The sequence below is a fragment of the Otolemur garnettii genome, unplaced genomic scaffold (assembly GCF_000181295.1).
Source record: "Otolemur garnettii isolate 467f Iridium unplaced genomic scaffold, OtoGar3 scaffold00023, whole genome shotgun sequence".
Taxonomy (NCBI): Eukaryota; Metazoa; Chordata; class Mammalia; order Primates; family Galagidae; genus Otolemur; species Otolemur garnettii.
In genome coordinates, this window is record NW_003852418.1 from 12,666,976 (window position 1) to 12,692,585 (window position 25,610).

The 25,610-nt window shown below is 46.9% G+C and overlaps 1 protein-coding gene across 5 annotated transcripts in view; it reads right to left on the reverse strand.

Moving 5' to 3' along the window:
* Positions 1-25,610, reverse strand: part of NFATC2 (nuclear factor of activated T cells 2) — a 152,470-nt gene that overhangs the window by 54,731 nt on the left and 72,129 nt on the right. For all 5 annotated transcript variants that reach the window (XM_003787703.3, XM_003787702.1, XM_012803847.1 and 2 more), the window contains exons 4-6: positions 17,992-18,194; positions 16,957-17,129; positions 3,503-3,643 (exon numbers count right to left, since the gene is read on the reverse strand). In XM_003787703.3, the coding sequence (XP_003787751.1) occupies positions 3,503-3,643; positions 16,957-17,129; positions 17,992-18,194 (517 nt within the window). The remainder of the gene's footprint in view (positions 1-3,502; positions 3,644-16,956; positions 17,130-17,991; positions 18,195-25,610) is intronic.

Sequence of the window (25,610 nt, forward strand, 5' to 3'; positions counted from 1 at the left end):
CCAAACCAACACCATGTCTCTATCTGGCACTGGGACAACATATGCATATTCATCCAAATATACTTCCCAATGTTGACCAGCCTCTACTCTAGCCACATGAATTTGCTCTCTGATTTAAGAAAGCCTAGCAAATTCTTGGTAGAATTTATGAGTATTTATGCTGGCTACCACCTGAAAAATAAGCCTCCCCAAAGTGTACTAAGATACTTTTAAAAATAGACACATGTCTCTTGATTCCATTACACCACCCAAAAACCTTAACTGTAGGCAACAAGAATAACAAACAGTATTAGTAACATGTATATGTACTAACTAATTTACTGTTATCACACTAATCCACTGTTAGAAGCACTTAACATACGTGAACCCTTACTCTCATGACCACTCAGTGAGGTGGGACTGTGACCATCCTCACGGCACACATGAAAGAACTCTGCCCAGGAAGGTTTACTAACACAAGCTGTCTGACTCAAGAGCATGAGCTGTGACCCAGTTGACAGCTGGAATTCAGAGGATCTTATGACAAGCCGCTTATGATAGCATGAAGTTGGAAGCAGCCTAATGTCCAATAAAAAGGGAAGGGTTAAATGCAGCACTGGAGGCCTTATGATAGAAAGCAGTACATCACTGAAAATCTGGTTCTCAAACAATAGTAAGTACCTGAAAAAATGCTCATGATGTATTGCTATTTAAAAATAGGATTAAAAGTATATATACAAAAAGATGTCAGTAGAAACAGGGATTACTCAGCCAACAGAGCCCTGTGTTCACTGGGTGAGCCCCACCAGGGTAAAGGAGGTGAAGTCCAGCCCTGTTCTCAGCTCCCCCTTTGCAGGACCACTCAGCAAGATGCGCAGGTGTCCGACAAGCAACAGGCCACGTCTGTGCTGGTGAGAATCACAGGCAGAGGGTTTAAGATCAACCTGATTCTGATTCTTCCTCATATTCTTCCGATCCCTCCCCTAATAACGTCTCTGAACTGCAGAAGTTAAACTATTGGTTCTTGATCTGGGCAATTTCTCTTCCAGGGCACATGTGGCAAACCCCAGAGACGTTCTTGGTCATCATAACTTGGGCAGTGCTGCCAGAGGGTCAGGGATGCTGCCTCACATCTTACAGTGCACAGGGCAGCCCCTACCCCACCACCAAAATGTTCATAATGCTGAGGCTGAGAATGCGGCCGTGGGCTACTGCCCTCTGGTATAGACTCTCCATTCATCACCTCCCATCTGTCAGCCAACATTACTCCTCCACTCACTGCCAGCTGGGTGCAGAGTTATTCCAATCACTCGTCACTCCTTGGTCTCTCATGCCACCAACCTCAAGCTTCTTGGTCTCTATTGCATTTGCCTCTCCTGACCCCTTCCCTTGGTCTCCAGGGCACCACGCTCCCCAGTTCTCCTCCTCCTGCTGTGGCAGTTCACAGGAGGGGCCATCCTGGGAGGTCACAGTCTTCGGCTGGACCATATCATTGACAGCTCCCAATACAATGCCCTTAGCCAGGACCTGGCTTTAAAACAAGTTCTGCCTCATCATACTTTCAAAGTATGGTCACAGGACCAGTCCACCCCAAAAGGAGCCTCTGTTTGAGTTGAGAAGAAGCACGCCTGTGGCTAAGAGGAGTGAGAGTTATAAGAAATACCTAAATAGCTGAATAATGGAACACCTCGGTGAAAAGGGCACAGAGAGGGATTTAGCTCTCCTAACAAGCATGAGAGAGCTTGAGAGATGAGAGCATTAGTGAATTGGCAGTCTCTACACCTAGCGATCAGCCTTATATGAGGCTGGAGGAGAGGGTAGTAGGGAGCATGTGCATTCTATCACGGACCTGCTTACTCTGACTCTGTCGCTTCTCCTGCCTGCAGAATGCCAGCATGGTGTCTCTCTGCTGAAGATCACTAAGCTCTGCTAAAGACTAAGATCTATCTTTCTAAGAAGACTGCTTTACTCTCTCAAAGACTATCTCTTTCTCTCCCTTCAGCTAAGGTAAGTAGGCCTCAGGCACCTAAGAGCAATTGTTCCTGAGCGAGATAACAGCATAGTGGTCCATGTCCAGAACACAGCTAGATAGGCTGGGGCCAGAGACCGACCAGTCTCAGCCGTAAGCAGTGGCAAACATGAAGGGACCCTGACAACTCCTTTCCTAAGACACTCTGCTTCCACCTTCAGAAGTTGTCTTGGTAACCTATAAACCAATAAGGCATCCAGTGTGGATAGGGGACCTCAAAGGAGGCACTGTTGTTCAGTGCACAACCATCACAACTGGACGACCTGCCTGTCACATTCTCCGGATCATCCTAAGGACACTAGAAATACATAAATCGGCAAACATCAACCCCCTTTTGCTGCAATCACGACTGTTAAAAAACAAATTAGCTCTAGCATCCAAAAATACCCTAAGTCATTTGAACTAATTGCCCTATCACAACACATTTCATCTATACTGGCTATTTTCCAACTTCAGATTTGTGTCTTTTTACCACATCCCTACTGGAAAAAGACATTAGCAGATAGCATACCAAAGAAAGAATACACATGAGCAAGAAATAAAAACACTGAACCTCTCATGGCAAACCAAGGCAAAGTACAAAGACATACTAAGTCTACAATGATATTTTTAATTTTAAAAATATGATATCCTGAAGGGGGTGAAAATGTTACTGAGAAGGTGGAAGTTTCCTTTTGTATATTTCCAGAATATAATTTGGCAATTTGTATTTAAAGCCCTCAAAATGACTGTTTCACTCCTGGGAAATAAACCCTAAGAAAAAAGTTACACGGATGCATGCTTACTAAGATTAATTCATCCTAAAAGTGTGAGATTAACTGCAGTACTACTTACAGTAACAGTACAAGTAGCCAATGTTTATTGGCTTATGCTATGCCTGGTGCTGTTATAATTATGTAACATGTATCCGCTCATTTAATCCTCACAACAATCCCAGAGGGTAATAACTCTTGTTATCATTAGACACATGAAGAAATCAAGCCACAGAAAGGTTGGGTAATTTGCCTGAAATCACAGAGCAACCAAGTAGCAGAAGTAGGATCTAAATTCAAGATACCCAGGGTCAGAGCTTGCACACTTAATCATCACACTGTCTGGCCTCTCTTCTTAGGATAGGAAAATAGTTAAAAAGTTTGCTCCTGGGCAGTGCCTGTGGCTCAAAGGAGTAGGGCGCTGGCCCCATATGCCAGAGGTGGCAGGTTCAAACCCAGCCCCGGCCAAAAAAAAAAAAAAAAGTTTGCTCCTTTGTGTGAACAAAATAATTTGGGGGGGGAAATTAAGGGTGGGGGCTGATCAAAACAACCTAACATCAGTTAACATACAAGATGGCACGTTCAGGCAATGGCAAGCAGCACGACTTTCATAATCTCTGACAACACAGTGAGTAAGAAGAGCAGGGTATAAAACCCCACCCGGTGGGATCCACCCCTCAAATCAGTGTTGAATAGAAAAGAAAGTCGGTCGCTTTGGCACAGCTGCTGAAAACCCACTGACCTGTGGTCTTCTCCATGAACACAACTTTGGACTCAGCGGTGAAGTTCTGCCCCGTGAGGATCATCTGCTGGCCCCCGTACACCAGGCAGCTGTCCGTGTCCTGCCTTTCCACCATGGGCAGCTCATGGGCGGATCGCTGGGCTGAGGGCAAGAGGGGGAGAGAGAGAGAAGTCACTGTGATGAGGGCACATGTCTGCTGAACAGAGGCAGTCTGATTTCATGGTGATGAGCTACAATGCTGTCTGCCCACATGTGTCACCTGTTGTCATTAAAAAGTAGAACCATCACTCCTGACAACCAGGGACCCTGCAGATGTTAATGTCCTTGTAAAAGTGCCCTAAGTCATGTGAGCTAATTTCCTTCTAACAACATGTTTTGTATTTCTGAGTTAAGAAACAGATGCCTGTTCTCCATCTAGGGAAGACACGTGAATGAGAATTTGACATTTTATTTTTCCATGAAAGGACAGGCCAATCAACTTTTTCCTGAGATGTTTCTTTTTGTTAAAGTGTACCCTCCTCTCCTCGAGTATTTGATGTCAGCCAAAATTTGAAGGTATCATGCGGGCCAAAGTTAGGGCCCGGGTCCTGCCGGGATGAGGCATAGTTGGAATTCACTCGTGATCTTTCACAAGGTCTTAAGATCACTCTGCTCCAGCCGTACTTCTAGAACAGCCTCACTGTCCACCCCACCTTGAGCGTCCTCACTAGCCAGCACCTCTCTTTCCGGTCACCTGTATGGCTGCCTTCCTCGCTTCCTGCAATTGCCACTCAGATGTCACCCCCTCCGAGAGGCTTCCTTAACCCACAGGGAAAACAGCAGTACCCGCCCTGTCCCCTTTATCCTACTTTCCCTCTTTCCATGGAAATTTCACTTTCAGATCCACTGTAGTTCGTAGTTACTGGCTTATCATCCTCCACTAGAATGTAACCCTCAGGAGGGAGGTGGCGGGAACAGTGCCCAGGACTTAGAAGAAAGAGTCAGTAGTGGGTGGATGGCTGGCTGGACAGACGTATCTCAATGTGTATTCTCAGTATCTCCTTTCTCTACCTCTGAATCTGCTCGCTACCTACAAGGAATGACAGAGAGAGGAACAGCCCACGTTGAGCACTAAACCAGAATGCTATGCTCGAATGCACGCAGCAAGCCTCAGAGGAAGGAAGCATTAAACTTATTCACATTTGACTGGGGAGGAAAGTAAAGCTCAGAGAAGTCAGGTCACCACTTGGCCAAGGGTATATGGTAAAACTTATATTTGAGCCCTCAAAAGCAAGGTTCTCTAGCTTGAAAGCCAAGTCTCTTAGCCAATCTAGCCAGCCAGTGATTATTCCAGAAGGCAGGCTGCAGGAAAGAATGAAGACCCTCTCCAGCCACCCTCCCTGGGCAGGTGAGAAGCAAGGCACAGCCACAGCCAGGGCCTCGCCTTCAAGCATGGGCCAAGAGGCCGGCCCTCCCCCTCTTGGTGAGTCAGTCCGTGCTCCTGGCATCCCTCCCAGAGCCCAGAGAACTGGGCGGAGGGCCAGCCCTTTCCATGCCAGGGGCCTGCGGACCTCCTCATCCGGGAGCCTGGGCCACAGCCGCGTGAGGCCCAAGGCCCAATCCTAACCCTTTCCTCCTGCCCTGCCTGGGCCTCCATCTGCTGGGGCCACGTGGATGGAGTGAGGATGCACTTGGCAACATGTCAGGAGTCTACGGAGCACCAGCCAGAGGCTTCCAGACACTTCACCTTGAAAGCATAACTGAGCAACTTGCAGCAATCTCCCTGACTGCGCTCCCCTCCCCAGAGGGGCCTGGGCTCTCCCTGTTCCCAGAGACCCGCCAGCTAGTGCTGTTCCAAGCACTGCCAGCTACAAGCATATACTAAAAAGGCCTCTCCGCAGAAGCTGCTAATTTTTCCCACATGGGCTGGGTTATTAATCCTTTTTTTCAATATTGGAGCTTTGTGATGACTTCCTAATTGAGTTGCCACAAATGGAGATTTATTAGCAGTGAAAACAGCAGCTGCAGGTCCCGGCTTTTTAGATCTGCCTCTGATGAAGGTGAGGAGCTGCCGGGGGCTTCTAGCCCTGGGAATGGGTGGGAAGGCGGCAAAAGCCAGCCCTCCCATTTTACAGGTGGAAAGCCTGAGTCATTGCTACTGGGCAAGCCAGTCAAGGGCCTACAGCCAGCGGGGCTGGGGACTGGAGGCTGCTGGGCTGGCTGCCCTGTGCGCTGCTGCAAACACATCTCCTCTACTTCCCAGAGCAACCTCACTGCTTCTCTATCGTCAATCTCAGCAACCAGCTGATTTCCACCTTTGTCAAGCTTGTATTTCCTACTCTTTACCTGAAGGGAAACTCTGTGTTTCAGTGAAAATTTAAAGAGATAGAAAAGAGAGAAAACAAAGAGAGTCCCGCCTGGCTTCCCATAAGCCTGTTGCCGTCTGAGAACTCAAATCGCCAGGCAGGGTGTCCGCGACACTTCATAGAAGTGCAGTATCTCAGGCTCCGGCCTACACCTGCCACGCCCAAATTGCTGTTTAACAAGGAGCCCGGGCGATTCTGAGAGGGGAAGCACCTCTCAGCCCTCACTGCACACTCAGATGCTAAGTAAGACTCAGACAGGCAGGACCTAACCCTAACCCCACTGCTGACATTTGGAGCGGAATTATTTTTTGTTATGGGGGGATATCCTGTGTGGTGTACTGTGGTTACCAGCATCCCTGGTTTCTACCACCAGATGCTGGAAGCATCCCACGCCCTATTGTGACAACCAAAATAGTCTCCAGACATGGCTGGATGTCATCTGATAAGGGAGCAATCTCTAGCTATCCTAGAGATTCTGACTTAAATGGCCTAAACCCAACATCATTTGGGTTTTGTTTTTGTTTTTTTTTAATAATCTTTAGAGGATTCCAATGGACTACAGCCAGGTTTGATCTGTGGCACCATCACTGCAGCGTCACATGAGGCCCTGAGAGCCACAGGAGAGACATACACAGCTAAGGCTGCTGGGGCTCCAGGGTCAGCCATGGTTTTGAGTCCTGTATCTGCCACCTCCCTGCTGTGTGACCTCAGGCAAGTCACTTCACCTCTCTGAGTCACAAAGACTTCCCCTGTAAAATTACAACAGCGCCTGCCCATCATGGGTCTACTTCAAGCAGCCCAAGAGATCCAATATATAAATATGTGGATGTGGTCAGTATAGAGCCAGCAAAATATCTAGTATCAACCCAAATGTCCATTGGTGGACAAATGGATAAACAAAACATGCTGTCTATACACTCGTACAGAGTATCATTCAGCCGTAAGAAGGAACGAAGTGCCGATTCTGTGCCGAAAGAGGGGTAAACCTTAAAAACATCACGCTCTGTGAAAGGAGCCAGACACAACAGGACAAATATCACATCTCATTTATATGGAATACCCAGAACAAGCAGATGCACGGAGCCAGAAAGGGGACTGGTGGTTTCCAAGGGCCAGGGAAGGAGACTGTGTAGTGACAGCTAAAGGGTATGGGCGTGTGTTTCTATAGTGATGAAAAAGTTCTATAACTAGATGGTGGTAGCAGGTGCATAACTTTGTGAAGGTACTTAATGTGTGGAATTGTATACTTTGAAATGGTCAAAAGGACAAATTTTATGTTGTGTGCATTTTACCACAATAAAAGGAAATATCCACTATAAGACAAAACCCCTAGCCCATGCCTGGCAGACAGCAGCTGCCCAAGAAGTTATGGTGTTTGTGATCACTGACTTCAGAATGCTCTTCTTTCCTTGCTTAGCATTTTCAAACCATTTTTCTTGTTATCTTGTTAAACCCTTAAATCACAGCCCTACTGTAAAGGCAAGGAAGACTCCATTTTATAGAGAAAACAGGTGCTCAGAACTTAGATGCAGCTCTCAGACCCTCAAGGGAAGCAGCTCCTGCCCCTGGCAAGCCTGTAGTGTTGGACATCCTACTAGGTGATCCTTCTAAGGGTTTTCACAGCTCTGAGCCTCAGTTTTCCCATCTGTAAAATGGGGAAATGTTAACAGTCCCACTTCATGTTGGAGCATTTGATGAGTAAGCTTGCAACAAGCATGTCTGGTTTGATTAATAATTGGTCAGCAAGGTTTTAACAGCACAAAAAGCTGCAGCTTCTTGAGTCATTGCTACGTGCCAGTCACAGGCTGGTCTTATAATAGACCTTTTACCAAGTCTGAGCAGACCACATCCGCACACCTACACAGGCTGCCCCTCCATCCCTGCTGTTCTTGGTGGATCCTGAGCCATATCCCAGGATTCCTGATCCCAACTGCCAGCATCTTGGAGTGTGTGGCTCCGGGGTCACCTGCAGTGACTCTTCCTGTTGAGGGAGGGGCTTAATAAACATGCAGACTCCCAGGCCACACCCCACCCCAGTGCCCCAATCTATTAGGCAAAGGCCAAATTTGCATTTTAACAATATTGCCAGGTGACTTGTCACATACATTTGTTTAAGAGCCAAGTTCCACACTTAAGAGGCCACCTGAGGACAGGGGAACTCCTCAGGCAGGCCCCCATCCTCAGAGAGCCCAGAGGCAGAGCAAACAGAATCCAATTAACCTCTGAAAGAGGAACTGAGGAGAAGCAAACAGCAACCAAAATCACCCCCCTGGGCCCTGCTTCTCTGTTGCTCTCTGATGCAACCTCCATCACCTACAGCTGCTAATTGGGGTCACTCCTCCTGGGCCTGTGGGAGGGCACTCAGGAAACCCAGTGTGCCTCCAGGGCCTGGACCCACCAACACTCATTCAGCTTTGCTTACATCCGAGGTCCAGACAACCTCACAGCCTACGGTTTTCTAACCTAACCAGGGTCCTGAGTTTTAAAGTCATCCTCCTTGGGGGGCCTGGATCTGGCCAATGGGTGAAGCCTTGACCTCTGCTCCAGCTTAAGCTCTATGGTGGCCCCCGCAAAGTGAGTTCCCCAGGCTTCCCTCCTGCCCCCAGATTCTGGCACATCATAAAGTGGCTTGGGGCTTCTGTATTTTTACGAGCTCTGAATCAACAGGGCGCTGTTGGTTTAACCAGTTTGGGTGTTTACTTTCACTAGCAACAGTGCCGATGTGCGGCAGAGCAGCAAAGGCTCAGGGAGGGAAATTCACACCAGCATGGGATTACTGCCTGTCTGCAATTCTCCCTGTTGTAGAATTGGCTGGCTAAGAATTACGAGGATCTACCCCAAGAATGTTGGGAGAGGGGCAGGAGAGGTCGGTCAGGAAAGTTCCTCTCTACTGAGGGGACAGGTTCTGTCAGTAACAGCAAATGTCATGGATGCCACAGAGAGCGCGGATTCCCAGGCGCTCTGTATGTGTATTTCTGTTTATGTTAATAAAACACATTGTGAGGCAATTTACGGTCATGGGTAAAAGTAAGGACTCTGCAGAGTGACTGCCTGAGTTCAAAGCCCAGCTCAGTGAAGTGACTTTGGGAAAGTCACGTAATCTCTTTGCCTCCATTTTCTCATCTATAAAATGGGTAGACTAATGGCACCAACCTCGCCAGGCTATTTACAGATAACATGAGCTAATGTGTGGACGTGTGAGGCACTTTGTCAGCACTGGATGAGCTTAGTTGTGTTTACGTTGACTGTTCAACTTTGTGAGATAGCAGAGCAAGAATCCCTCTCATAGTAGAGTTGAGGACATTGACCTCCCGGGAGAGAAGGGACACGCCTGCGAGTTCACAGCTAAGGAAGCGGACAGGCAGGGTCTAGACCCAGACTCGAGATTCCACTACCCTGCAGGGCCTTTTTTTGGTGAAAGAGAAGGACCCCACGGGAAAGCCACCAGGCAACCCAAGCAGGAAAGGTCCTCCGTCCTCCATCAGCTGACACACACCCTTCTCGCCCTTACATCAGGCCTCATCCATGGCTATGAGCCTGGCCTGGCTGGGCCTACCTTGGCCTACAGCAGGTGCAAGACTCAAGCCTCACCTGGGAAACTCCAGCCCCTCCCTGGGTCTTTCCTGGGAAGTGAGATGGTGGGACAGTGGGATGGTGGGACCTAGTCGTCCCTTAGTGCAGGGATCACCGCTGAGTGGAAACTGTTAACATTCACAGCATGGGAGTGATAGGATGTGGGCAGGATCTGCAGTACACAGGACCACATTCAGCTCTGCAGTACACAGGACCACATTCAGCTCCCTCACACAGAACACAGAGAGCCAACACCCACCTTGCGCAACCTACATGTCATACTCCCCTGTCCCCCACACACCAGGGGCAGAGTAGGAGCTGACGTCTCTGTCTCCTGATCCCATCATTACTCTGGCATTCCAGTGTGTAAACTGGCACAGACTGTGCCCAGATATCTCCCTAGAATAAGACCCTTCCTGAGGGCTCCATGATTCCCAGTGGCTGACGGCGCCTGGCAGCCTGGACAGAGAACAGAGCACAGACTTTCACCCCAGCTCTCCCTGCACCTTGCCAGCCACACGATCACAGCTAGTCCCTTGCTCTTCAGAAGCTCAGCCAGGTGGCCACACGCTTTACAAGGGCAGCATCTCATGCCTCAGTCACTGGCACGTGTCAGTGCTTGAATGTTCTGAATGGATGAACTGAGCATGTCTTTAAGATGGGCCTTCTGGGGTCATGGTGAGGATGAAAACGAGTCACGTGCACTTGTGGGCACACCGTAGGTGTTCGTAAGGGCAATCTGCCTCCCCTGCTCCTACATAACCCGCCCAGCAAAGGGCCCAGCAGGTACCCATATCAATCAGCAGAGGAGCCGCTGCAATCCCAAGCTCTCCAAAAAAACAACTTTCCTGCAATCACTCACCCACCAGCCCACTTAGCAGTCCAGATAACCATCTGAGCTCCTTCCCGCAGTGGGTGTGCTGCCTGCTGTCTGCTCACCTGGAGCAATGGTGTTTGCTAAACTCCCACACCTGCCTACTGCTGTCTGGGCTGTGGTCTCTGCAGTGACAGAGTGTCAGCCAAAGGTATGTGAAGGCTCCTTCGCAGCGCTATGGGAGGGCTGCGGGTAAGACCATGAGATTTGTCCAGACTGAGCCACCACAGTGGAGGTACTAGGGTTACCATACAGGATCACAGCTAGTACTTACTGTGTGAGACACACACAGACACACACACTCATTTAACCCCCACGACAAGGTGGGGGTTATTATTCTCCCCATTTTACAGATGGAAAACAGAGGAAACTGAGGCATGGCATGTGAAGTCCCCCAGGACTGAGCAACCAGAAAATAGCAGAGGCAAGGCTGACACCCAAGCTGTGGGCTGCTCCAGAGTCCGGACTCCCACTCACAACTCTGAACTGCTTCTCCCATCATGGCACTTTCTGGAGTTTCTCAAACAGGGCTTCTGGAACACAGCTTGGAAAGCAAAGCCTGGCAAAGGCTGGCCAACCTGTGCTCTGCCCAGTGCCCAGATTCACCCCGAGAATTACTGCTATAGCGTCTCAAGGCAGACAGTCTAGTACTACATAGTGTGGGGTGAAGCTGCACACGGAAAACAGCAGAGCTGGGCCCCTCTCATACCACACGTAGAAATCAGCCTCAGACCGGTCATTTCCCTCAAGGTGAAAGTCAGAAGCCAAGGGCTTCTAGAAGAAAACGTAAGGGTGGATCTTTGCTACCTTTGATAGCAGAGGTTTCTTGGGGAAATAAAAAAGGGCCTAAAAGAGAAGAAAATGACAAATGAGGCTTTATCAAAATGAAATGTTAATGTCTTCAGAAAGAGTCATTATTCAAAAAATAAGCAAGCCACGGGGTGGGAGGAAATAGTCATAATACATACATCTGGCAAAGTACTCATCTCGGATCAGATAAAGGAAGCTACATATTAACAGTAAAAACATGAGTAAATGTGAATAAAACATGGGTGAACAATTAGAACAGACTCTCCACCAAAGAAGACACAAAGGTGGCCAACAGTGGATGAACAGGGGCTCAAGATCCCTCGTCATTAAGGAAGTGCAAATTAAAACCATGATGAAGCCCGGCCATGGTGGCTCATGCCTGTAATCCCAGCACTCTGGGAGGCTGAGATGGGTGGATCGCCTGAGCTCAGGAGTTTAAGACCAACCTGAGCAAGAGCAAGACCCCCTGTCTACTAAAAATAGGAAAAATTAGCTGAGTTTTGTGGCGGGCACCATAGTCCCCGCTACTAGGGAGGCTAAGGGAAGAGGATTACTTGAACCCAGGAGTTTGAGGTTGCTGTGATGAGGTCCCTATTTACATCATCAGAAAAGCTAAAATTATTAAGACTGGAAATACCAAATGTTGGTGAGGATGTGGAGCAACTGGAACTCTCACACGCACCTGTGCAGCGTGTAAGATGACGCTGAAAACACACAAAACATACGCATGCAAGTCCATTCCCAGGTATCTACCCAAGAAAAACGAAAACATTTGTCCACAAAAGGACTTGAACAAGAACATTCAGAACAGCCTTAAGTACAATACCCAACCCCTGGCCACAACTCAGATGTCTATCAAATAAGCAATTGGTAAATAAGCGATTGTTACATTCATACAATTGAATAGCGCTCAGCAGTCAACAGGAGTGAGCTACCAAACCGTGTCACAGCCGCGATGGAGCTTACAAACACCACGCTGAGCAAGCAGGGCCCGACCCAAAAGAGGGCCCCATTCTGTGAAGTCCCCAAACAGGGAAGACTAATCAATGGCAATACAAATTGTAACCAGACTAATCAACGGCAATACAAATTGTAACTGCGGCTGCCTCTGTGTGTGGGCGTGGGGAGGAGGCACTGATTAAAGGGACACTCACCTCTCATTCTGAGTGGTGGTGACGTGGGTATGTGCAATTGTCAAAACCCATCGAACTGAACACTTCAAACCTGCACAATCTCCTGTATCTCAATTACGCCTCAGTAAGACATATACATTGTCAGAGAGGCAGAGGGCAAAGAGCATGTGAGAAAATCATTTTCTCACCCACACAGCCCCATACCCACCTCCTCCCTGTTGCAAAATTAGCAAAGTGAATTTACACTCTGTACTCTGGGCAGGCAGAAGAGGGCTAGGTGTGAAATGACTTTAGGACCAGGCTGCAGGGCAGGGAGCTGCTGCGAGTCATGCCTGGAGAGCTTCTGGAAAGTTCTCTCAGGCCCAGGTCTGTGTGCCTACAGACACTTACTGTCTCAATGCAGCTTTTTCTCCCCTCTTCTTTTCTTCTCTCATTTTCCAGCATTCTAGAGAGCATTATTCTACACCAGGCCCTGGCACACATTAGCTGGTCCAATCTTGCAGAGAGAGGGACCACCAAGCAAACCGGTTGTCAGAGCACAAAGAGGGGACTGGCTCCTGGCAGAGATAAGGAGTTTGCCAAGCGACTGAGGACCAGTGGGAGGGGAGGGAGCTAGGTCAGCAGTTTTCAAACTCTGCCTCAAGTCGGGTCATGGCAGGGGGCGGGGGGGGGGTGCCCCTTCAAGATTCCACATCTAGGCTGCACCCAGATGAGCCCAATCAGAGTCTCCAGGGCAGGAGGACCAGGGCATCATGTTTTTGTTTATAGAGAGAGAGTCCCCCATGACTCTAATGTCCAGCTAAGTTTGAAAATCTGTGTTCTGGGTAGAGGTGTATGAAAGTAACAATCGCTTATTGTCTTTAAGCAAAAGCCAACAAGTTAAAGAAACGTCCCAGTCCATTTGGGGACTGAGGAGCAGACAGGAAGGGAGATGAAGAAACGCAGCTGCCAAGGTGCAGCAGGCTGATGAATCGTCCCCAAAAACTTCAGGGCACCTGGAACCTCAGGATGTACCTTATTTGGAAATATATATATTTGCAGAAATATAATCTATCTTTGCAGATATAATTAAGGTAAATAAGGAAATGAGATTGCCCTGGATTGGGGTCTAGATCCAATGATGTATGTCCTTATAAGCTGCAGAAAGGGACACACACACACACACATCGACACAGAGAAGCTACGTGAGGACAGAGGCAGAGGCTGGAGGGATTGTCCATAAGGTAAGGAGTGCCCAGGAGCACCCATGGCCACCAGCAGGACGCTGCTGACCCCTGGATTTTGGACTTCTGGCCTGCAGAACTGAGAGAGCACATTTTTGCTGTTTCAAGCCTCCTGGTTTGTGGTCACTGGTTAGGACAGCCTGGGGAACTGCACAGAGGGAAGCAGGTAGCACAACCACCCCAAGGAAGCAGGAGCTGGACCTGACAACACTGAGGAGCCCACAGGAGGCAGGGCCTGGGCCGGGCGGGGCAAGAGGCTGAGCTGGAGTGGGGAACAGAGAATGGCTCCATCTCAAGCGGAGGGAGCGGGAGGGAGGACTGCCGCAGCTGCCATCCGTGGGTGGCTTATTGTTGGGGAAGATGACAGTGTTCCCTTCTGACCTTGTCCTTGTTCCCAGAGACGTGGGAAGCGCAGTTATCTGCCTGGAGTGGGAAGGGGGTGGGGGCAGCATTCAGAGGGTTGGAAGACTGGAGAAGGTTTCAACAGTCTTCCCCAAGATTAAGGGAAGGAGCAGTGGTGGAAACTAGAAGTATCTCCTTGGCAACATTGAAAACCTAGCAGAAATAGAAGACTCGAAACACGTGGGGTGCCAGTCTGTGCAAAAGTGAGACTGAATCTCTGGCAAGCTGGTAGGTAAATAAATATAAGGCATCTGCATTTGTTAGCAAACCACTCCACTTTCCAAAGAGTGGCCTCTAGGGCTTTAAACCACGTGTTTTCTACTGAAAAAAAAATCTAAGAATTTACCCTTAATCCCTAAGATGCCACAGAAAGGCACCTCCAAAGTAAATAAGTTAGCCTTGCAAATAAGTACCAGCCCACTAAGTGTTTTTCTTACCAACCCACTCTCCCCAAAGGAGACACACTAAGTCATCAGGCAATAAATACAGTGTCCATAAAGTTCGTGTGCAAGGTATAATAGTTTTACAATGTCAATAGTATTTGTATTTATTCTACACATCTTTGCCAATGCATGAAATCGACTAATTGCCAATAAATATTGAGTCTCTCCCTATGGATTACACAGTAAGTCAAGTGATCAAAACTTTATGGAACTTACAGGCACTAGTCTAGGGGAAAAGAACAAAGAAAGAAATACAAACGACAGAAGATTATGGGTGAGAGGCAGAGAAACCAATTACTAGCTTGGCTTGGTACTGCAAGCAAGGGAGGGTTATGGAAACCAAAAGAAGAAGGTATTTCATAGAACCATAAAGTTGGAGACTCTGGGTTTGCTATTTACTAAGTAAAAAGGGGTGAATCACTCTTCCAAGAAAACCTCAGTTTCTTTATCTGTCAAAACAAAGCAGACGAATTAGCCAAATACTTGAAAAGAAAAGGAAAAAAAAATTTTTTTCCAAGGTTCAGACAACTTTCTTAACACCCTGAAGACCTTGCTGGAGGTACCTGTGGTTCAGTGATGATCTTTAAAATCTCAGATCGACCAAGATACGTTGTCTTGAGGAACCCAAAGACAGACAGGGACATGGGCTCCTGTGCACTGTCCCTGCTCAGGCCTCCCGTCCCTCACCTTGTGACAAACCACAGCCCCATCCTAGAAAGTATGTCATTTGCCAGAAAGGGGAGACCTTATCTGCTCAAAATCCCCTAAATCACTGGGGAAGAAACCCAAGTCTCCTGCCCAGAATATCTTGAGATATTCAAAACCAAAGTGGGGCGGGGCAGCCACTATGACCAGCATTTGGGGGTCCAGGGTGGGGTCCGCTGAACAGAGTTGGGAAATTCCGGTATTTCTACAAAAAATGTGGTTTTCAACACTTGTTTTCCCTGATTATCTGCTGTTGGGTCTTTTTCTCCTCTAACATCAGAGTACGAATTCAGCACCATTTCAGCCTGACCTTCATCTTGACTCGTGAGATGGGCAGAAATCAGAAGGCTTCTTCATTTGTTTCCAAAGACCAACCAAGACCAGAAAGGCCCACCCTTCTTTCCACTTGGGCTTCTCATGCTGAGGGCCAACCTTCCCCAAGTGCTCCCAAAGGGCTTTCTGCATAAAATATTCATGCTTTCCCTTTGCTTACCAGTGTCTTAAGATTACCTCTGATTAACAGAAGTCACGGGCAGACTTGGTGTGACCTACAGGATATTTTGAATCTGTTGCCTTTTTTTAATCGAGAGATTTTTGGTTTCTCCTTAAAAACGTCAGAGGATACAGCCACACTGAGTGTACACTCCCACATGGAAACATTGGCTGTAGTTGAGGGATGGTAGCCCTGTAGTTGGGAAATGTGCCATCCTGGACCCCAAGCCCCACTACTCCCTAATGCCTGCCATCCAACCCACTTCATTCATTTTCACAACCTCCCTGGCCACTATAGGAAATTGATTTTGTGACACCCAGTTATGGGACAATGTCCAATAAAAAGGGGAAAAATCCTGAAAACAACATAGTATGGAACGTGATTATAACAACAAAAGACAAAATATTCTTAGAAGAAAGTGACTAAAAAAAAAAATCATATAAGCAGTTTTTGTTTCTGGAACAATATTTAGTTTTTTTTTTCTTTATGCTTTTTAAGTATTTTCTAAACCCTGAAACGCTGAGCAGACAGTAAGCTTTGTCACATCTAATTGCAAAAAGTAACAAAACTTCTAAAAAGGGCGGCGCCTGTGGCTCAAAAGGGTAGGGCACCAGCCCCATACGCCGGAGTTGGCGGGTTCAAACCCAGCCCTGGCCAAAAAAAAAAAAAAAACTTCTAAAAAGTATGTAAGGATGTGAGATCAAGCTTACTTCTTTTGAAACTGATAGAAATAAGCCAGTTTTCTCTTCAGTATCTTTCCAAATGGCAGATCTCGCCCACTTCGTACTAGTTTTGAAAATCTTCTGCAACTTTACAACCATCTGTTGGGTCTCCTTATCCTCACCAGAGGGTAAGCCAGTTGAGGACAGAAAAGGCACCTTGCTCACTTGGGGATCCTAAGTACCTGACATGGTGCTGGCCATGGAAACAGGCTTCAGGGAACACGCAGGGCTGGGCTGCAGGTGCTGGGATGGGCTCCTGTGTGCCAGTGCTGCTTCCAATCCCAGCCCTGCCATTCTCTAGTTCTCTGCACAAGTTAGTCACCCTGAGGTCTCTCTTGTCATCTGTAAAATGGGCACTCTGAGCAGCTAGTGCCAAAGACTGCTGTGAATATTAAATGAGCCACTGCATGCTGGGCACTTAGCACTGTTGTTCTTATTGAAAGCAGAGAGGGAGAAAAGAAAAACGGGACATGCAGGACAATGAACTCAATCCAAATGCATCTACCCTTTGTCAGACTGGAATAATATTTACGCATTTTGAATCTTCTAAACAAAGCTGTAGGCTACTCCTAAGTATATTATTTAATTTCCTGAGAGGCCACAAGACCCTCCAGAAGACACAGGTGCAGAAGGAAAACCCTTGCATGTGTTCTGTCCCTGTGGGTCCTGCACATTCCTGCTGGCCAGGAATGCAAACTTCATAAAGGACCCTGCCCCGGAGCCCAACTTACAGCATTCAATGGGGTTGGACGCAGTCTGCAGGGAGACGATCCTGCCGCTGGCCTCTGGGATGTGCACGCGGAAGACCAGCCTCACCCGAGTGTTCTTCCTGCCGATGTCCGTCTCGCCTTTCCGCAGCTCGATGTCGGCGTTGCGAAGCTTCAGGATCCCGGCACAGTCGATGCTGCCGGGAATTGAAGAACCCCATTTGAAACACACCATCTTCGTAAACGGGCAAAAACCACATACAAAAACTGCCTTCAACGGCCAAAATATTCCTACAGCCAGCCACAGGGGTGAATTACAAAGCACCCATAAGCATTTCAGCCAGGAGTTTATACCAAGATGGTGTGGAGTGGGGGGAGACACTTAAAATAATTAGAGAAATTCCCCAGTGGAAATTACTTCCCTGGAGAGATTTTTCATGCCAACTCTTCTATTCTCAGAAGCATCTGAAAAACTCAACACAACTAGTGAATACTGATTATAGACCATTCAGCAGCTAAGAGCCGTGAATCTCTTGAATAGACACGTGTACCATGGTTATGGGAGAGAACATCCTTGTTCTTAAGAAATGCACCCTGGAGTAATTACAGTACTCAGCAGTGCTCTGTATACTTCTTGCAGTTTTCTGTAAATTTGAATTTATTTTCTCATTAAAAAACAGGGTTTTAATCCAAAACATGTGTGCAATGTTTCCCAAACTTTAGCCATAGGTATGGGCATATTAACTGTATGCATTTGGACCTCTCTATAGTGTTAACTCCATAGGTCAAACCGATTTTTTCATCATAAATAAATTTAACTTCATCCCAAGCAACATAATTCAAAGATGCCTGAGTTTTCATGCTTTCAAAACACAGGAAAATCTTTCCATGTTATACTTTTTCAAGCAGCAATCACTATGGGTCAGCTGAACACTGATCGAGAATTGTCATCAATGACTGTTCCCATCAACTCTGTAGAGTCCCCTCTCCCAAATCCCTGTCACTGACCCTGCTTACTGCCCCATGAAGCCCCACTTCCCTCATTCCCCGAGCCCTTACGTTGCCCTCATGTTGTTTTTCGGCTCCAGGGGAATCTCTAGGACTTTGGTGTTGCCTACAATCTTCTCGTAGCTGGTGGTAGTGACAGTTTTCCCTGTGATCCGATGCACCTGGTAGAAGGCATGTGGCTTAAGGATCCGTTCATCAGCCGTCCCAATGAAGATCTGAAGCCCCAAAGGCTTATTTTCCATGTAGCCATGGAGCTGGGGGGGAGAAAACAAAATCATTAACCTTCAGGGTACAGCGGCTTGAGTCCAACCAACAAAAAAAGATCAGAGGACCTATCGGCAGTAGAAAGAGGACGAGATTGCTGCTTTGTCTGGAAGAACGTAGAATTGGAAGAACCTTGCTGTCCAGCCAGAGGGGCCTGCTTGGACAAGGGACAGTGATTCCCCGCTAGGTGGATTGCTAGGCAGCCATGAGAAAGAACTGCATTTTGGGAGAAACAGCCAGAAACGACCTGTAAGTGATGACTGAGGTTGGAAGGTGTACTGCACTGCAGTGACAATAAAAAATAATCTGAAAGGACAGGCACAGAGCTCTTGCCAATAGTCACCTGGGAAAATCAGAGGAACTTCCACTTTCTATGTGACTATATTCCAATTAACAATGATTTTATCATTTAAAAAAACAGTGAGACCAAGGCATTATAACCTCAGTCAAAAGATAATTAAAAACTGGAAGAAAATAGGCACAACCTATTTATTTATAGGCAAAAGATTAGCACATACAATATAAAGTGTCTACAAGTGATTAAGTAAAAGACAGGATTTCCTGGCCCGCCTACTTAAAATTGAGCCCTACTCCCAAAGGTTTTCCCTATATTTTTCCCTTTCTTTTTATCTGATTTAACATAACTATATATTTTCCTGATCCATTTTTGCCTAGGTCTTTTTCTTAAAACTAAACTGTTACCTCCTTGAGGGCAGAAAAATTTGTGTATTTAATTTGCCACCAAGGCCCTAGCAACTAGAATAACGCTTATCACATAGGAGACATTCTAGTACATATTTGCTAATGAATAAATAAAGTCATCCAACAGAAAAAAAAAACAAAATGGGCAATATATTTGACCAGGAAGTTCACAGAAAAACAAATGCCCATTAACATAGGACAGATGTTCAATTTGACTTGGAAACAGAAAAAATGCAAATTAAACAACCATGAGATACCCATTAGATTGGCACACTAGGTAGACGTTTGATAACATTAAATATTTTGGAGACTGTAGGAGAAAAAGCCCATGTAGCTGATAGGAATATAAACTGGTGTAAAGAGTTATTGGAGCAGGAGCTCCAATAAAAATACACACAAATAAATCAATACTCTCTGACTCAGTAATTCCACTTCTCAGTACACACCTCAAGAGAAACACTGCGTACAGGAGGTATGTACAAAAACGTTTGCATCATGAACAATGAGTTAAATCAATAGCCTGATGACTAACGTGGCATGCCCAGGCTACGAAACACTAAGAGTGTTAAAAAAAAATAAAAATAGTAAGGTACAGGGCCATGAATGGACTCAGGAAGACCTAGAACACACTTTTAGAAAAGAAATGTGTGTTAAACTACACATGGAGTGACACAACTTGACGAAACAATGCAGAAATGTTTTCTACCATCCATTTATACACATATAAATGAGATAGGGAAAGGTGTGAAAGCATGTGCTCCCAAATGACCACAACATGAGTGCATCTAAGAACTGAGGAAGTGCTCAAGATTGAGAAAGCTGGACACTCCCAGGGGTGTTCAACTTTTTTCTTTTCTACCACACTTTGGAAGAGTAAGAGTTGTCTTGGGCCACATGGTAAAAACACAAACATGAATGAAAACTGATGAGCAAAAAAAGTCCATGCATCCTTTTCATAGCATCTAGCAGCATGGATAAGCAAAACAGTCCTCAAAAAATCTGCCTGCGGCCCATGGGCCACAGATTGGACACCTCTACATGAAAAGAAGAAAGTATTCCCGAGAACTTATGAAATTTAACATTGGTTTAAAATATATGCATAATAAAAGACAAAAGGGCACTGAGCTGATGAGTTTCTGTCACTCCTCAGCAGGGAAACACTAGGCAAATCGTTTTTTCTGTGCCTCTGTTCCTTTCCTGCAAATTGAGGGAGGCTATGACAAGTGACAACTCACTAAGATCCCCAAGTTCTGCAAAACTTTAGTACAGCGGTTCTCAACACAAGCCACGTTTCAAGTGCTCCTAAGCCACACGTGGCTAGTGGTTCCCATAATGAGGAGCACAGATAGAAAGAAACCAGTTCCATCTCCATAAAAAGTTCTATTGGACGATGCTGGTCCCAAAAGATGGAGTTCCCATGCCCCCTTCTAAAAACTGCACAGACAGACTGGCCGGGTGTGGAACAGAGCTAATGACCTTTTTCATAACCTGCCAGACGTTTGCATTAGTGCCTGATACACACCAGGAGACAGCCCTGGGACCAGGTGGAAATCCAGGTTAGCGGCCTCTTATCTGAAGAACAGGTGCAGTTCTCAGTGACAAAACTCCCAAGGAGGAGGGGCGGCATTGAGAAGAGATTCGGGTTTCATTGTTGTTGCTTTGCCCTTGGGCCCAAGACAAACATATTTCCTCATCTCCTCTCCTGGAGGTATCAGGTGGTGATATCAAGAAGAAAAGGAGGCAGGATGGAGAGTGAGCCCCGATGGTGTGAGTCTGAGGCTACTTCCTCCTCTGCTGACAGAAAAGCAGAAATCGCATGCTGCGTGCACTCAAGGTAAACAGCCTGGGAGTAGCTGGAGATAACATCTGTCACGTCCCCACAGCTCTACCCGAATCCAGCCACTTCTGTCTTCTTCCCGGTTGGCACATCCACCCAAGCTACCATCACCTCTCCTGGGGTATCCGGCATGGCCCAACTTGCCTCTTACTGGTCTTTCATCAAATGGCTCAATGATCTTTTAAAAACACAAGTCAGATCTAGACATTGCCCTGCCTACAACCCTGCAATGACTTCCTGTGACCGTAGAATGAAATCCGAACTCCATACTGTGGTCTACTTGGCTTCTAAAAGCCAAGCCCTTGCCTTTTTTGCCACTCAGTTAGGCTTCTTCTGACAGCAGCCCATCCTCCCAGTCCCTGAACGCACCAAGCCCTTTCTGACCCCAGGGTCTTTGCACCAGCCATTTTCTCTACCTGGGATACCCTTCTACTAACTAGTATATTTGTTTTTCAGAACCTCAGGTTCCCCTTCCCCACTCCCCAAACCATATTATTTACATAGACCCAGTTTTCAAGCCAGCTCTTTTGGCCTTGCAAGAACCAATTGTTAAATTTTCAGGAATTTTAAGAGCCAGCTGACACCACTTGGGTCACTTTGGTATGCCTATTCCTAACCATGGTGAAAATATTTATACCACAAATATTGACAAATACTATGAATCGGTGCTTTTTTTTTCTCCTGGAAAATTAGATGTTAGCCATTGACTAGCACACCACTGGAATATTTAATTCATCACCCTGAAACCCCCTGTTTCAGTAGTCGTTTCCTTATTAGTACCTCTCTCCCCCACCTGAATACAAGTTCCACAGTAGCAGGACTCCTGTTTATTCTGCTAAGCGTGGTCAATGAACTTTCGCTGAATGAACAATCCCCATCAGTAATGTGGCAGGGAACAGTGTCTGCTTCCCTGGGGCCAGACAGTAAACTTACACGTACCACAACAACACTCCGTAGGATGGGCCTGTTATTGCCTGCATTTTGTATGAGGAAACTGAGGTCTACTAAGGTCAGGCAACTTGCTCCTGTCAACACGGTAAATATAGGGCAGAGTCAGGATTGGAACTCGGATGCTCAGGCTCCAAGCCTATCCCTTCACCCCCACACTGTTCACATCCTTGTCATCTGGTGGATTCACAGCTGTCCTCTGACCTAGGACTACCGATCAGAAAGGGCAGGTCTGCAAAAAAATATGAGCAAGAGTTGCATGATACGATGAAGCATATTCTTCTTGCTAATTGGGGCGGAGGAGGTAGGGGGAGAGAGAAAGGAAGCAGAGGGAGATCTGGGGGGTGAGGGGAAAGGGAAAGAAACCAACAGCAACTAAAACAAACAGAACCGGTTGTTTCTCAAGAGGAAAAATCTCCTCCTTTAGAAAAGCTAAGAACAGCCTCTCTGAATTCAAAAGCAGCCCGTGTTTGAGCTGGGCTGGCTCACAGGATGGGAGCAGATGGAATCCGCCTGGTGCAGGTTAACATCAGAAAGGGGTGTGATACAGAAGGAACATAGTTTTTCACTTTGGATCAGATGTAATCTCAATTTTAATCCTAGCTCTGCACCATAATGGCTGTGAGGCTCTGAAGCAATTGTTCTTCTCTTCTGAGTTTCCATATGTTCAAATAAAGAGGGACGTCGCCCTCCCCCACCGCTCCCCAGGCCTCCTTCAAAAGACTGAGTAAGAGGACCTTTGTCAGGTACCAGAGCACAGCACACAGTAGGTACCCACAAAACAAGAACTTTCCTTTTCATCAAAGGATGATACAAATCAAAACAGGGAGGCGATTTTACAGAACCGAAATGAAGGGGGGAGAAGGAATGTGAAGACTCACACAGTGAGAAATTACCAGAAACAGCCCCCTGTGTGAACAAGCTCAGACACTGCTAGTTCCAGACTCTCAGAGGGCAGAGGGCGTGGGCTGCAGAGTCCCCAGCGGGGCAAGCTGGCAGGAGGAGGGCTCAGGTAAAGAAACCTCACCATCTTGCCTGAAAAGAGCACTCCCCATCCACCCGCCTGCCTTCCCCTCTACAGGAGGTAGACAGCGTGTCCAGAACTCCGAGGGTTCTGAGGGTTCCGCTGGCTCACTCTGCAACAGCCTTCCTTGCCAGCTCTCCAGATGTTCTCTCTTACCTTTTTTCGTACTTGTGTCTCCAAAAACTGAGTGACTTCGGTTTCGCAAACAGAATCTGATGTCTTTATTTTTTATTTTTTGAGACAGAGTCTCTCCCTCTGTCCCTCTGGGTGGGGCGTCATCATAGCTCATAGCAACCTCAAACACTTGGGGTTAAGCAAGCCCCTTGCCTCAGCCTCCCAAGTGGCTGGATTTATAGGCGCCCTCCACAATGCCTAGCTAGTGTTTCTATTTTTAGTAGGGGGGAGTCTCACTGTTGCTCAGGCTGGTCTTGAACTCCTGAGTCCAGGCAATCCACCCGCTTGGGCCTCCCAGAGTGGTAGGATTACAGGCATGAGGCCCTGTGCTTGGCCTAGAACCTGATGTCCTAAGTTGGCATTCTCTGTGCTCAAGGTTTCAAACTCCCTGCCATCCCTATTTTAGAGAGAGCTGGGTCAGGAAAGCTTTGGCATGACCTTCCCAGGCTTCTGCAAAGCTGAGGTCTTCTCACTGGCTCCAGGCAAGCAGCATCAGCCTCCAGGCTGAGCAGGCACTCAGCTGCAAGGCAGAAGCCCAGGGTGAGCCACCTCCAAAGCACAGGAGGCTCTACTTCCTGCAGCCAAGGTGACAGCGAAAATTTTCTGCTTCTTGTAATTTCCCAGGTGGTTGAAAAGTTTCCAGGAAGAAGACAAGTTTCTAGTGTGCACACGTACAGGCAGGAAGGGTCTGCAGTGCACGTAGGGGTGGGGGCCGTGGCTGCAACATGATGTGACTTCCATATGCAAACTGCAGGCTTGGGGACGTCTACTCTGTCCATTTGCCAGCTCGGCTACTTGAAAATCAGATCTAAGGAAGATGAAATGATCTGTGATTTAAACATCTACCTTACACATCTAACCTTGTCACAAAGCAAACTTTGCATCCTTGATCAGTGAAGATTTTTCTATACGGGATACTCCAATTATTGGCTAGCACAGCTTATTTAAGTGACACCCAGTCCTCAGAGGAAAACAGTGTTGATCCTTTTTTTTTTTTTTTTGAGAAAACCAAGGCTCAGCTGTGGGAAGTAACCTGCTTGCCATCCTCCAGCTCAGAAGTGTCTGGGTGGTGACAGCCTCCACTGGCCCTGCTTGCAGCCTCTGTCTGGTGGCTGAATTCTGATTGAGAAAGAGGCAGAGTCCCCCGTGAGTCCGGATTCTGCACTTTTAGACAGGCAGGTCCATCCTACCGGCTCAGCAGAAAGTACCAGAGGCAAACAAGCATGGTCTGTACATCTCAGACTCGCTGTGTCACAGAGAAAGTCAGCAGGCCCATCCCCCAGCCCTAAATCCAAGCGCTTGTCCACTCTCGCCCACCCAGTGTAACTATTCTGACACAGAGATAAAAAGGCGTCAATATTTGGTGATTCTTGCTTTTCATTTTTCTTATTATAAATTAGTAAGAGTCCATTCATCATCAGAAAAAGAGACAATATAAATTCTAAACAGAATGCCCCCCGCAAAATAAGCATTTTAGAGTACAACCTTCCAAACCTTTGTTTTTCATTCACAATTGTTTTACTGTTTTTTCTTTCTTTCTTTCTCTTTCTTTCCTTCTTTCCTTCTTTCCTTCTTTCTTGAGTGCCGTGGCATCACAGCTCACAGCAACCTCCAACTCTTGGGCCTAAGTGCTTCTCTTGCCTCAGCCTCCCAAGTAGCTGGGACTACAGGCGCCCGCCACAACACCCGGCTATTTTTGGGTTGTAGTTATTGTTGTTTGGCAGGCCCGGGCCAGGTTCAAACCTGCCAGCTCCGGCATATGAGGCCTGCACCCTAGCCACTGAGCTACAAGCACTGAGCCTGTTTTCTTTCTTATTTTTAATTGACAAATAATAACTGTATCTGTTATATATTTATGGGGTATAATGTGTGATGTCTTGATATGTGTTTACAGTATGGAATGATTGACTCAGCTAATGAACGAATCCATCACGTCACATACTTTTCATTTTGGGGTGGTGAAAACATTTCATATTTACTCTTTCAGGAATTTTGAAAGGTGCCATGCCTTATTATTTACGATAGTTGCCATTCTGTGCAACAGATCATTAAAGCTTCTTCCCTCTAAGTAAAATGATCCCCCCTTTCAGGCTTTCTTCCAGGCACACAGACATACTCGGTGTTCTATTTTATGCATTGTCTCCCCTTACTAATACAGTGACTATTTCCTCTTGTCAATAAATCCTGTTTTATGAGACAATCTCAAATGACTGCATGGCATTCCCTAGGGCTCAGACTAGCCCGAGGCCAGTGAGGTGCCCACTCTCAGGGTCCAGCCAGCGCCTCGCATCCCTCACCCAGCCCCTGCCCTAGTGTTTCCATCCTCCCAGTGAGAACTCTCGCAGATGGACTTCCTTGAAGATGACTCTATCAACTCTGCTCAGAGCTTTTTAAATACTCTCAGCTGGACCACGACTCAGATCCGAAACGTGGGATTGATTTCCAGAGGGGCAACTGGCCAAACGAACTGTTTTGAATTTTACCAAAATAAAACATTAACAATGTTAAGTAGCATTTTTGTTGAATTTTTGAATATTAGGAAATTGCTGTCATCCTCAAAGATTTCTCTCTGAAAGAAGGGAGAAGTCCAGGGGGGAGGGAGAGAGGGAGCAGGGAGAGGGATATGGCAATTCCCCACGGCCACGTAGCACGCAGGGAGGAGAGTTTTACTGTGGCACAAGGATCCCTAATTCTACATTTACTTCTGGATGCCAAAGTTGC